This window comes from Prionailurus viverrinus, chromosome F1, assembly GCF_022837055.1.
Source record: "Prionailurus viverrinus isolate Anna chromosome F1, UM_Priviv_1.0, whole genome shotgun sequence".
Taxonomy (NCBI): Eukaryota; Metazoa; Chordata; class Mammalia; order Carnivora; family Felidae; genus Prionailurus; species Prionailurus viverrinus.
Genome location: NC_062577.1, coordinates 19,837,090 through 19,850,675, shown reverse-complemented (window position 1 = coordinate 19,850,675; position 13,586 = coordinate 19,837,090). Strand labels below are relative to the sequence as shown.

Here is a 13,586-nt window from a genome sequence, read left to right as displayed (position 1 = left end):
CATTTGAAAAAACTTGAAGTGAGTTAGCCAAACCAATATCTGGGGGAAGAGCATCACAAGCAGATAAAACTGGGATGTTCCTCCCTCAAATATCTGGAAGAAACATAAGGTGGGAACATGCCTGATACATTGGAGGAACAGGAGACCAGTAAAAGCAAAGAAAAACAAAAGAAGAAAGATATGAAAAAAAATGGAGGCCAGATAATATAGTGTCTTGTAGATTATAACAATTTTGTGTTTTACTTTGAATAAAGTAGAATCCATTGCAGTTTTTGAGACTGGGAGCAATGTTATTAAATGCCCCATGTTTTTGCAATACTACATTGGCGACTATAATAAGAATACATGGTAGGGAGGCAAGAGTGGAAGCAGAAAGACCTGTTGGGAAGATGGTTTGGAGTCAGATGAGATGGTTTAGAGTCAGATGAGATTTTCTGTTAGCCCACAAGAGGTGGGAGGTGGTTGGATTCTGCATATATTCTAGGATATCCTAGGTAGATTGCGAGTAGAGTGTGAAAAAGAAGAGTACAAGTGACTCAAATGTCTGAGAACAAAAGGCATTAGCAACTGGAAGGACAAAATAGCCATCAGCTGAGATGGTGAAAGGCTACAGGTGAAACAGGATGGTAAAAGGGAAATTGGGAGTTCAGTTTTGGACATGACTTTGAGATGTCTTTGGGACATACAAGCAGAGAGGTGAAATGGGAACGTCAGTGTAATTGGACTTTGGAAGAAAGACGTGGGCTGCAAATACTCGTATACATCAGCATATGGGTGGCACTTAAAACCGTGAGACTGGATGCACTAAGGAACCAAGTGCAAATAAGAAAAGAGGACCAAAGACTGAGCTCTCCCACATACCAACATAACAACATTAATGTTAAAGGAAAGCCATGAAAAGGAGCTGAAAATGGAGCCACCAGTGAGGTGGGAAGGAAACTAGGAGAATGGGGTAGCCTGGTAGCCAAGTGAGGACATGGTTTAGAAGAAAAGGGGGTCAAAATTGTGTCAGATGTTGCCAGGACATCTAGTAAGATGAGTGTCAAGACCAGCTGGTGGATATAGCAAGTGAAACTTCTATTTCCTGTGATAATTTTGGGGGTCTTTGGTGCCACATTACCAAGAGAGCAGCTATGCTGTCAAGATGCTACCAGCCTTTGAAATTATTTGTTCTGGGTGATGGACATTGAGGAGGGCACTTACTGGGATGAGCACTAGGTGTTGTATGTAAGTGATGAATCACAGGAATCTACCCCTAAAACCAAGAGCACACTGTATATACTATATGTTAGCCGACTTGACAATAAATTATATTAAAAAAGAATGAAATTATTTGTTCTTTATCTGTAGTTTGCGGAGTATCAGTACTCTTGATGTTTAGTAAACTTTAGAACTTTTGTACAGTTTTCTGAGATCTTATTACTGTAAAATGCTGTAGTTCTGTAAGGTATGGGCTTTTGTTTAAACTCTTACACATTTTAAATTATGTTGTGCAAAAGCTAGCCAGATGGTTCAGACTACAAGATGGAAATTTAAACTGCCTTTAAATAAGAGTGCTCCTTTGGGAACCAAGCTATGCAACTTTATGTCCTTTATGTAATATGATGTAAGATTATGTAATCTTAAACACTATGATTTTTCTTTATTTAAGCCGGAGGATTCTGGCACCTATACCTGTGTTGCTAACAATGCTGCAGGTGAAGATACACACATGGTCAGTGTGACAGTGCACGTTCTCCCCACTTTTACTGAACTTCCTGGAGATGTGTCTTTAAATAAAGGAGAACAGCTACGATTAAGCTGTAAAGCCACTGGGATTCCATTGCCCAAGTTAACATGGACCTTCAATAACAATATTATCCCAGGTTGGTAATTTAATTCTTAAGAAGTAAATAAATGCACCCATAAAGGACGCTGAAGCAATCTCCATTTCCTTTAGCTGTGGGAATTGATTGAAAAGTTACATGAAAAATTGATTGCTTTAAGTTCTGCAAAATATGTACCTTTGCCTGGATTTTATCCTATACCCAGTATATATGTTCTTTTTTCATTCTTTTGAAAGGATAAGGTAATCACAGGACCATATATTTTAGAATATTAGTAGATGTTTTTACCTAAAAATAATCTCCTTCCTCCCTGAGAAGACAATATGGTATACACAGGTACCTAAATTTGCCCTTGCTGGACCTCCTTCATCACTGATAAATGGATTAAGGTGGCACTGGTAGAGTGCTGAAGATTCACCGAATTTTACAGAGGAGAACTCTGCTTCTTGCTGTATAAATTAACATCTGTTAGCCTCTCTTATAATGTAGATCAGCTATGCAGAAATCCTTTAGTCACTATGTGCACTACATGTTAAGGTAGTGCCTGGAACCCCGGAGCACTCCTCTCTGGGAGGACAAGTGTTTCCTTATTTGTCAGACTTTGTCATCAGCACAAAGACATCATCAGTAATAAGAAGTGGTCATTTCCCAAAATTGAATTCTAAAATACTGCACTATTGGCATTTAATAAATGTCTTGCTAGAAAAGAAATAATAAGCTTGAGTTTTTCTGTTATAAAAGATTGATCTTAATGACTGAAATTCATCAACTGTATTACCTTAATAATAATAGTATACCTCACTTAGGAAAAATAGAGTCTAAAAAAATAGTTTCAAACAGAGAGGGAGGCAAACCATAAAAGACTCTTAAATACAGAGAACAAACTGAGGGTTGATGGGGGTACTGGGCAAAAGGAGAAAATGGGTGATGGGCATTGAGGAGGGCACTTGTTGGGATGAGCACTGGGTGTTATATGTAAGCAATGAATCATGGGAATCTACTCCCGAAGCCAAGAGCACACTGTATGCACTGTATGTTAACTAACTTGACAATAAATTATATTTAAAACATAAATAAATTTATTTTTAAAAATAAATGCAATTGGGGCGCCTGGGTGGCGCAGTCGGTTAAGCGTCCGACTTCAGCCAGGTCACGATCTCGCGGTCCGTGAGTTCGAGCCCCGTGTCAGGCTCTGGGCTGATGGCTCAGAGCCTGGAGCCTGTTTCCAATTCTGTGTCTCCCTCTCTCTCTGCCCCTCCCCCGTTCATGCTCTGTCTCTCTCTGTCCCAAAAATAAATAAACGTTGAAAAAAATAATAAAATAAAAATAAATGCAATTTATCGCTTAAAAAAAACCCACAACCTAATCAGTGCTGTTTTCTGACGGTATAATACTAATTTAGCTATTTAAATTTTTAAAGCTTAATTTTCCACTTAATATTCAGCAGAATGAAATCTTTTGAAATAATTTGGGGGAAAGCATGCAAGGTAAACATACCTAAATAATTAGATATTGGCTGGTCTAATCAGAATCTTATTTAGTATCAGTTGTTTTAGGATTAGCATGTTTACCTTATACTCTATTCCAAATATTATAACTACCTTCATAAATATTTATATCATCACCATTTATGGAGAAGTTTAAATTATCACAAATTTAATCATGTTGTCATTATTACCTAACCAACATATGTTTTTCATGATTTCCCCTCTGACCTGCCAAGTCAGTTGAATTACAACTGAAAACATTTTCATGTTTTGATATAAAGTGTTTGGGAGGAAAAGTGGTGGTGAGATAAATGAAATGGAAAATGTCATATGTCTGAATGAAAGATTTTGAAACCTAGAAAGACGGTGAGCCAGATTTAGGCAATGCTTTGAGATGAAAGGTGTACTTTAAAATAATTTTAAAGGATGTTTGTTTTCATTCTCTTTTCCTGTCCCTTCTGCTGTTTTTTTTCATTCTTCAAACAAGTGTCTATAGACCTAGCCAATAGCTCAGAGGAATAAATCTGTGGAAAAGGCTTTCTTCTCCAATGTCATGATGAGATCTCTGGTTCAATTGCTGACCAGCTCATAAATCCAACCTGCAAAATATTGAGCTGTTGTGATTCTTTTCCTAGGTTACTTAGAGGCATTTATGTCGTTTCCTAACTTGTTTCTCTCAGCCCACTTTGACAGTGTTAATGGACACAGTGAACTTGTTATTGAAAGAGTGTCAAAAGAGGATTCGGGTACTTATGTGTGCACCGCAGAGAACAGTGTTGGTTTTGTGAAGGCAATAGGATTTGTTTATGTGAAAGGTAGGTAAGCATGCTCTATTTTTAGTTTATCACTTATTTACAAAGAATAGTTTGCATTTTGCTTGCTTATATAACTTCAGTTTATTAAATCCATCTAGTCCTATTTCACAGATGTGCACATTCCTAAGAAATAAAAAATTATCAACGTTCAATTCAAAAGTAGGTAAGCAAAGAGATCATTTGGTACAAAATGGAATCATCTGCTTAGATTATTGAAACTAACAAAATTATCTGGTTGATTAGCATGAGTTGATTCTGGAAAATTCATGGTGTTCAAAAGTGGCTTTTCCCTTCTTCACTAAGTTATCTTTCTAAATAGGTCAAAATCACAAATAAATTATCAGAGCTTCCTTTTACTTATAATTAATTATCTGTTGTTATTTCCCAGAACCTCCAGTCTTCAAAGGTGATTACCCTTCCAATTGGATTGAGCCGCTTGGTGGTAATGCAGTCTTGAATTGTGAAGTGAAAGGAGATCCTGCCCCTACCATCCAATGGAGCAGAAAAGGAGTGGATATTGAAATTAACCACAGAATCCGTCAACTTCTCAATGGCTCCTTGGCCATTTATGGCACTGTAGTAAGTCACGCTGAAATCGTTGATGTGCACTTTAACTGCCACAATTAATCCCTCTCTGTAGGTGCCATGAAAGGAAAAAGTTCCTCTTGCATTCCTATTTAAATCATAAAATCTGAATCAATGGGTTTTTATAAAAAACTGAAACATGGTTCAAATTGATTATTTTTAGACTTTTCACAGAAATATAAGCAATAAAATAATTTTGCTTTGTTCCCAATCACTGATCCATTATTATTTAGCATCATTAGATAACTTCCTCAAATCTGTTTCAGAACACAGAAATTGAAGAATTGCAAACATAACTACAAGTAAAATATAGGATAACTTTCATCTCTAAGGCCAATAACTATATCAAGCCTTCCAAAAGCTTCAGTAATTCAGAAAATGAGTGTTGCTTTAAGTTATTCTAATTTGAGGGCCAAGTGAATGAGATATTTTATCTAAAAATTTCTCAACTAGATTATGTATGAGTGATTTTTAATGCATTATAGAATTAATTGAAATAATAATTAAAATACAATATTTAATCACCTAATCCAATGAATCACTCTTAGTCTTTCATTCTCCTGGGTTTCATTTCAATGTGATGTTGTTCATTGTCCCTTCAATTTTGAGATGATTTCTACTTTTAACTGCTGTAACACGTTTCTTCATTACCACATTCCCCCTTCTGTATCTAAGTATTGCTACTTCTGAAGCCATTGGTAATTCTTCTAATACCAATATTAATGCTAATACTCACTTTTTTCACCACACAGTTTCAGATACTTAGATATCTATCTCCAACCCTGAAATGTTCCCATTTACCATTTCTTATTGAAAATTTCTATCTGGATATTATATAACACCCCCAATTAAACATGTCTTCCTTTTCCCACCCTCCTCTACTCCCTGCAATTTAGTTCTCCTTTATTTACTTAGTGTTTCTGTTAACAAATTCTATTCACAAGACTTGAGCAAAATCTGTGATGAATTAGTCACCAAATCTAAACTCATATAGTACTATTTTTGTAGGTTTTTTAAAAATTTATTTTGAGAGAGATTGAATGGGGAAGGGGCAGAGAGAGAAGGGGAGAGAAAGAATCCCAAGCAGGTTCCGTGCTGTCAATGCGGAGCCTGACACAGGGCTCAATCTCACGACCCTGAGATCATGACCTGAGTTGAAATCAAGAGCCAGACACTTAACTGACCGAGCCACCCAGGCACCCCTTACAGCGCATATTTATAATATTGTGACTTATATTCTATGATTCATCATTATCAGTAAATTAGTTTTTTACTTTGTTCATCCTTAATTTATTTTAATAACCCCCATTAGGAAGTCTCAATATTTGTTAATTTGTCCTCAATAGTTTAATGCTTTTTAAGATATCTAGAAGAAGAGAGTAGGCATTTTTCTTTAGTGAGCTAATTTTGGATAGAAGATTATAAAAAATGTTAGTTTTGCTTTGGTTTCCTAGCAATTATTATTCCCAGAGAGCAAGAATAGCTGTTTTGAAAACTTAGACTGGGATTTTTTTCTTCTTTTTCTTTTCTCTTAAACCCCTTTATGATGTAAAATAATGTAGGTTTTTCTATTTCCATTCCAACCCCTCCTCAAAAATGAAATTTTATATTAGCATCCTGGTGGAAAAAGTTATTTGCCCCATTCTGTAGGCTCACATTTTTATAAAACACTGCTTATTTCCATAGAATGAAGATGCCGGTGATTATACATGCGTAGCTACCAATGATGCTGGGGCAGTGGAGCGCAGCATGAGCCTGACCCTGCAGAGTAAGTGGCTTCACTCTGTGTGAACACCTGATTTAAGAAACATTGCCTAAGAAACAGTGTTCATTTTCTTTAACTTTATAGCAGGTATATTAATGGTAGCTTGCAGGGTGTGTATAATTTAGTCTTCTGCTGATAATTTGTTATCAAGCGTAAGACTGGTAGATACAGTTTTGCACAGAGATTTTTTTATTTTGTCTAACACACGGAGTTCAAGATCGCAGTTGCTTGGTGGCAGAGCTTTCTTTCGTTTTGCAATATAGTCAGTCAAGTACCCTTCACATAGTCTATCACAGTTTTTGTGACGTGCTTACAAAACGTCATTTTGTGGCACTTTAAAAATATGTATTAAAAGTAAAGACTAATATAAGTGAACTCAAAAGTGTTCTAGGTTGATGGCTGTCAATCTTCCATGAAATAAATGTGTGTACTGGGCAGGACTATCATGCTCATGATGAAACCCCTCAGTTATACAGAAGACAGATCTTTCAGAATTAGAAAAACATGAAAAACTCCAGGGCATAGAACCTCAGAACCCACTGGATAGTCTCCAGAATGACTTTAGAACTGACCTGAGGATAGCATCACTGAGTTGAGAATTTCAGTGAATAAACTTATTTTGTGAGTAGGCTCAGTATTTAATGGTATAAATTTATATTTTCTTCATTCACTATCAAGAGATGCTATATACTAGCATTTACTAGCAGCTATTGCTAAACCACTATTATCTAAGACTTTAACTTTTTAAAATCTTTTTCAGACTTTAGCACTTAATTTTTAGTAAATATCTAAAACAGTGTTTTCCCCCAGCTTTATTGGCATCTAATTGATAAATAAAATTGTACATATTTAAAATGTACAATGTCAAAATTTGATATACATATACACTGTGAAATGATTGCCCCAATCGAGCTAATTAACACATCCATGACTTCAGTTACCATTTTTTGGTTTTGCTTGTTTTGATGAGAACACTTAAGATCTCCTCACTTTATAAATTTCAAGTATACAGTATTATTAACTATAGTCACCATGCTATATATTAGATCCTCAGAACCTATTTGTCTTATAACTGAACATTTGTATCCTTAGATCAATATCACCCATTTCCCCCAATTGACTCTGTTTCTATGGATTTTTTTTTTTTTTTTTTAGATTTCACATCCAAGTGATACCATATACTATTTTTCTGTCTCAGTCTGGCTTAATTAGTTTATCATAATGCCCTCAAAGTCCATCCATGTTGTTGCAAATAGTATTTCCTTCTTCTTATTGCTAGATAACATTCCATTAAACATTATATAATATATATATATTAAACATATATAGACTCATTTTCTTTATCCATTTATCCATCACTAGACAGGTTGTTTCCATTTCTTGCTAAGACAGTGTTTTATTAAAGTACTTATTTATCAAACAATAGCCTTGTGAGATGTTATTAGGAAAAAACTAGAGTTCCATGGTCAAACAAGTCTGGGAAAAAATAGATTAAACGAAGTTCATTCATTTATCAAACATATAAAGAGAACCTACTATATGCCAAGCCCTGCTTAATCACCAGATTTCTTTACTGCAGATCATTCCTGAAATGTTAATATATTGATGTGTTATAACTCAGCAAGAGGAGGATATAACATGCCATGTTTCCCAAATAAATGTTATTTCCATGAAACCTTCCTCCCCTCCTTGTTGGGTGAATGTAAGTAGGGCATCACATCGATTAATCTTTCCTGGAAGAGTGTTCCACTGATTGGTTTAAGAAAGTCTGCATTAGATTAGCTCATCTACACCTACAGACAATAAGTTGATTTAAATAAATGAGGCATATTAAAAAACCAAAATACAATTTGTTTAAAATTAAGATTAAAGCACCAGAAGCAATGTTTTCATTTAGATAAAGTACTTGTATTTAACTGATCATTATGTGACTGGTAGAATTAATTCACCCTTGAAAGATGTACATATGGAATTTTATTGTTGAGTTAACTTATAGCCTTATGGGCAATTGGAAATGTTCAAATATGGTATTAAAATTAAGATTCCGAGTTTTATTTGACACTTTCTTTGACCATAATCGAGGGAGCAGATGAGCTCATTTAATCATTATGTTATCATTTAGTGTTGAGTGATTAATCTGAGGCATTTAATGTATTCAGCAACAGTTTACTGAACACATAATGTAATTTGAACACTAGGAGAAAAATAAAAGCCCCAGCCTTGAAAGTTCCTAAATTAATATAAATATCAAATAAGAAGGTAATTGAGTAGGACAATGTGGGCATATATATGAATAATGCACTAATGATACTGAGAGATTCAAACCTCACATGAAGTAACTACTTTTGTAAAAGACAGCATGTCAATAACATATTTACATAAAATGGTGGTATGGTCATAATAAAACACATTTTACTTCTATTTTGCTTTATGTTCTATTATTCCAGATATATTTCTCCATCTAAAACAGAACCATCACCCTGAATTATCTGATATTCATTACCTCTCATTGAGCAAATTATTCTACCATTCATTTCAGTCCCACAAAAACACAGCTTTCATCCTTCAAGAATACACAGGCTCCTCTCTGCTAACCTGTATTCAGATGTGAGCCCTGATTAACTAAATGTTTAAAACCTTGTATGTTGCTGCTTTCGAGGGTGAATCATCCTTTCAAAGCTGAATCCATCTCCATGCTATTTCCTTGTCTCCAAGTAGACTCCCTTCTCCTATATATAATCTTACCATTTCTGAAAATCCACTTCAAGCTTCTTCTTCTTCATGAAATTTTTCATATTCTATCTTGCTTGACACTGTAGACTAGAATAAACATCCTACCAGCAGCTATATATATAGCTCCTTTTACATGTTTTCCTGACTTCACTTGAGCAGCTCTGATCTACTCTGATCTACTAGTATTAACCTCTCCCTCCTTCTTGAAACTCCTTCCTTTGGTTACCAGGATACCATTCTCTCTTGATTTTCTTCCTACTTCAGTGATCTGTTCTTAGTATCATTTTATGGCTTGTCTTCTGTTCATCTCTTAAATAATGATGCTGTCATAGTTTATGTCTTTGGTCTTCTTCCTCTCCTTTTAGAATCACTTCTAAAGCCATCTTATCCACTCATGAAAGACTCATAGATCTGTATTTCTAGCCTATATCTCTATTCTGAGCTGCAGATATTAACATTCTCTTACCATCTAGACATCTCTATATGAATGTCCCACAGACACCACAAACTCAATAGTTCTAAATGGATACGAATTATCATTCCTTACAATGTCCAAACAAATTTGTTCTTCCTCCTATGTTCTTCTATATTGTCCAAGTCAAAATCCTATAGTTATCAGTTCCTCTCAAGTCAATGACAAAGTTCTGTTATTTCTACTTTCCTCATGATTCTTGAATGTCTTCCTTTTCCTCTCCATTTTCAGTGATTGCCTCTGTTTGTTCTATTAAGTCACTATTGTTTATGCATCCATATTACCACACATTTACCTACTCTATACTAAATATTATTCTACCTATTCCATTACAAAATCCTACAATGATATTATAGAACAGCTAAATAATTATAGTTACTTACTTGTCTTATCCGTGGACTGTGAATTCCTTGAGGCTAGAAGTTATATCTATTATCTCTGTATCCTCAGCATCTAACACAATGCCTGGCAAATAGTAGGCTCTCGATACATGTTTATTGAATAAATGAATGATGACCAGTTATGAAAGGATAAGTTAATAATGACTCATTACCTCAGAAGTGATGTAAGGGAAAGAAGTGAGAGTTTGCCATGTAAAACACAGACAAAAACAATGGTAACAATAGTACTAATAATATTATGTACTTACCCTGTCAAAGAACTAGGCTTATCTCATCTTAGAGGAATCTAACAAGAATTCTCTGAAGGATACAAAGGCTCAAAGAGGTCCTAAGGAACAGAAGTAGAATTTGAATTTAAGTATACAGCAAGTATGACTGCAGAGCCCATTGATATAGGCTAATCTGCTTAGGGATTTAAAATTTTGGACATTTCATAAATAAAACAGAGCTATGATACTGAAAAATCTGTCAATGGCAACTGCATCCTTAGTAGTTGAGCACCTACAGTGTTTTATAAACAAATCAGCCTAATTTTTAAAAAAATGTTACTATATATATTGATAAAAATGTTAACATAGCTTCACAAAAACTAAGAAAACACTATGTGCTTTTTTCTGTAGGTCCTCCTATTATTACTCTTGAACCAGCAGAAACTGTTATTCATGCTGGTGGCAAAGTCATATTGAATTGTCAGGCAACTGGAGAGCCTCATCCAACCATTACATGGTCTCGTCAAGGGCACTCTATTCCCTGGGATGACCGAGTTAACATGTTGTCCAACAACTCCTTACATATTGCTGCTGCTCAAAAAGAAGATACATCTGAATATGAATGTGTTGCTCGAAACTTGATGGGTTCTGTCCTTGTCAGGGTGCCAGTCACAGTCCAGGGTGAGTGTGATCAGAGGGACATTCATATTAAGTATCACCTGGGGCGACCCAAATTGTAAAAACTCTTAAGCATCTTAGTCCAAGTCTCCTGGACCCTGAAGACACTTCTAGACTGTGGAGCTAGAACAAAAATCACATCACAATTTACCAACTGAAGGGACTGAAATAATATTCAGTTAGAGCAGTAAAATATCAAGCCAATAATTCAAAATCCCAAACTGAAGTTTTGATTCAAAACTAAGTCACATTTATTCTCAGAAATCATGCATTTATTTTTCTTTAAAGAATGGTATATCAAAAGGTAAACAGTATTTAAACTTCTTGATCTCTAACTCTTCTGGCAGCCATATCCACATGAATCAGTATTGGAACTGGGAAGAAACTCCAGTTAATTATCTGAAATTTTTCTCTCCTGCATGGATTTTAATTTTACCAAAGAGGAGAGCATCCATAAGCAATTTCTCAGCAATCATAGATCCAGCTCTAGACCCAGCGTGTTAATAAAATTCAATTTATAGCTTTTTTTTTTTACCATCACAGAGACAAAGTACAATGTTTTATTTGCAGTTCACGGTGGGTATTCCCAGTGGTCTACATGGAGATCCTGCAGTGTCACCTGTGGCAAAGGCATCCAGAAGAGGAGTCGTCTGTGCAACAACCCCTTTCCGGCCAATGGTGGGAAGCCTTGCCAAGGGTCAGATTCAGAAATGCGAAACTGTCAACGTAAGCTGTGTCCAGGTACATCTCTATATTCAGTGGATAGGCACATGTTTGATAGATATTCATTTCTGTTAGCTTACTATGGGTTGTCTTCGTGTTGACGATGTTTTACCTGTGTGTAGTGGATGGTAGCTGGTCAGAATGGAGCCCTTGGGAAGAATGCACACGGAGTTGTGGACGTGGCAACAGAACCAGGACCAGAACTTGCAGTAACCCATCAGCTCAATATGGTGGGCGGCCATGTGAAGGGAATGCAGTAGAAATAATCATGTGCAACATTAGGCCCTGCCCAGGTGAGAATCCACTGATGAGCAAAACTATTCTATTTTTAACTCCTATAAAGGGGTTATACTTACCTTTTTTTTGTTGTTATAAAAATTTGTTATGGCCTCTACCCTGGAATATATCCATTCCCTGTGTTCTTAATTATGTCTCACTGATACAAGCTTATGAAAGATATGGTATTAATCAATGTTAAGTAAAATCCCTGACTTAATTGACCCTCTATTGGTTCCACAAACTGTGGTGTATTTTTAATCATGTAGAGGAAACATAAGTATTTACCATCATAGAATTTCAGAAGTAATAAGGACCTTAAAATCTAATGTAGCCATTCATTTTCAGGCAAGAAAAATGAAGTCTAGGATATTTTAAGACTTTCCCAAAAACACACAATGAGTGAGGGCTAAGATGATAATAGCAGCCATTCACTAAATACCTGTGTGTTCTGGGAACCGTGGTAGGTGCTTTAAGTACACGTTGTTTGACTTTGTAAAACAACCCCTCACCATAGGTATTTCAGGGCTCTTTCAGCTTAAAGTGACAGAAACCAAACTTGAATGAGCTTAAGTAGAAAATTCTACTTTCAGGTATGACTGAATTCAAGGATTTGGCCAGTGTTTTTACTAGCATGTTTTCCATCTCTCATCTTTGCTCACCTCTCTTTGGCTTTATTGTCCATTAAACTCTTTCCATGCAGTGGAAAAAATGACTGCTGGCAGCTAGTAGCTCACAGGAGCCTTGTAACCCAAGGCCTAAGAAACAAAGAGTCTTGCTCTCTCTCCCTCAGATTTCCTATCAACCTCTGAAAAGAGCCCTGTTTGATTTTGTTTGGGACTCATGCTCACCTCTGAACTCAACTAAGTCCAGATACTTGGATAACCAGCTTGAGTGACTTACCCACATTGTAACAGGCAGGGCTCCTTGTTTGACAGCCTAAAACAAGTTATATGGAGTAGAAGAGTATCTGGTCATTCATTCATTCATCACTTATCCATTCATTTCTCCAACAGATATTTATTGAGCACCCATTCTGTGCTCAAGGCATTTTTTCATTATTCAAGAGAGAATGATAAACAGATGTAATATAGTTCAGATATTGATAAGCACACTGAACAAACTCAGAGTTGAACTCACAGAGTTGAACTGGGAGAGATACCTAGCTGAGTTGGTTTTAAAAAAAGGGGGGAGTGGGGCGCCTGGGTGGCGCAGTCGGTTGAGCGTCCGACTTCAGCCAGGTCACGATCTCGCGGTCCGTGAGTTCGAGCCCCGCGTCGGGCTCTGGGCTGATGGCTCAGAGCCTGGAGCCTGTTTCCGATTCTGTGTCTCCCTCTCTCTCTGCCCCTCCCCCGTTCATGCTCTGTCTCTCTCTGTCCCAAAAATAAATAAACATTGAAAAAAAAAAATTTAAAAAAAATAAAAATAAAAAAAGGGGGGAGGATGCTGAAAAACCAAAATGAAACAGTTATCCACTACATTGGGTATTGCATCCTGTTGTACAAATGAGGAAACCAAGATTCAGGAAATATATGATATGATAATTATGATAATTAATTCCCTGATGTTACATGGCTAGTAAAATGTGAATCAAGGATTTGAATCCAGGTCTGTCT

The 13,586-nt window shown here is 36.1% G+C and overlaps 1 protein-coding gene and 1 long non-coding RNA gene across 2 annotated transcripts in view; one reads left to right on the top strand and one right to left on the bottom strand.

Annotated features, from left to right (window-relative positions):
- HMCN1 (hemicentin 1) overlaps positions 1-13,586 on the top strand; it is a 474,606-nt gene that overhangs the window by 420,158 nt on the left and 40,862 nt on the right. Inside the window, exons 83-89 of the mRNA XM_047840704.1 lie at positions 1,652-1,865; positions 3,994-4,128; positions 4,517-4,707; positions 6,400-6,481; positions 10,705-10,974; positions 11,542-11,712; positions 11,817-11,987. Coding sequence (XP_047696660.1) covers positions 1,652-1,865; positions 3,994-4,128; positions 4,517-4,707; positions 6,400-6,481; positions 10,705-10,974; positions 11,542-11,712; positions 11,817-11,987 — 1,234 coding nt within the window. The remainder of the gene's footprint in view (positions 1-1,651; positions 1,866-3,993; positions 4,129-4,516; positions 4,708-6,399; positions 6,482-10,704; positions 10,975-11,541; positions 11,713-11,816; positions 11,988-13,586) is intronic.
- Positions 4,669-11,926, bottom strand: LOC125155396 (uncharacterized). The gene is made up of 3 exons (XR_007148194.1): positions 11,807-11,926; positions 10,333-10,412; positions 4,669-4,801 (listed from the first exon to the last, which is right to left on the bottom strand). It is a non-coding gene; the product is annotated as an uncharacterized LOC125155396 (long non-coding RNA).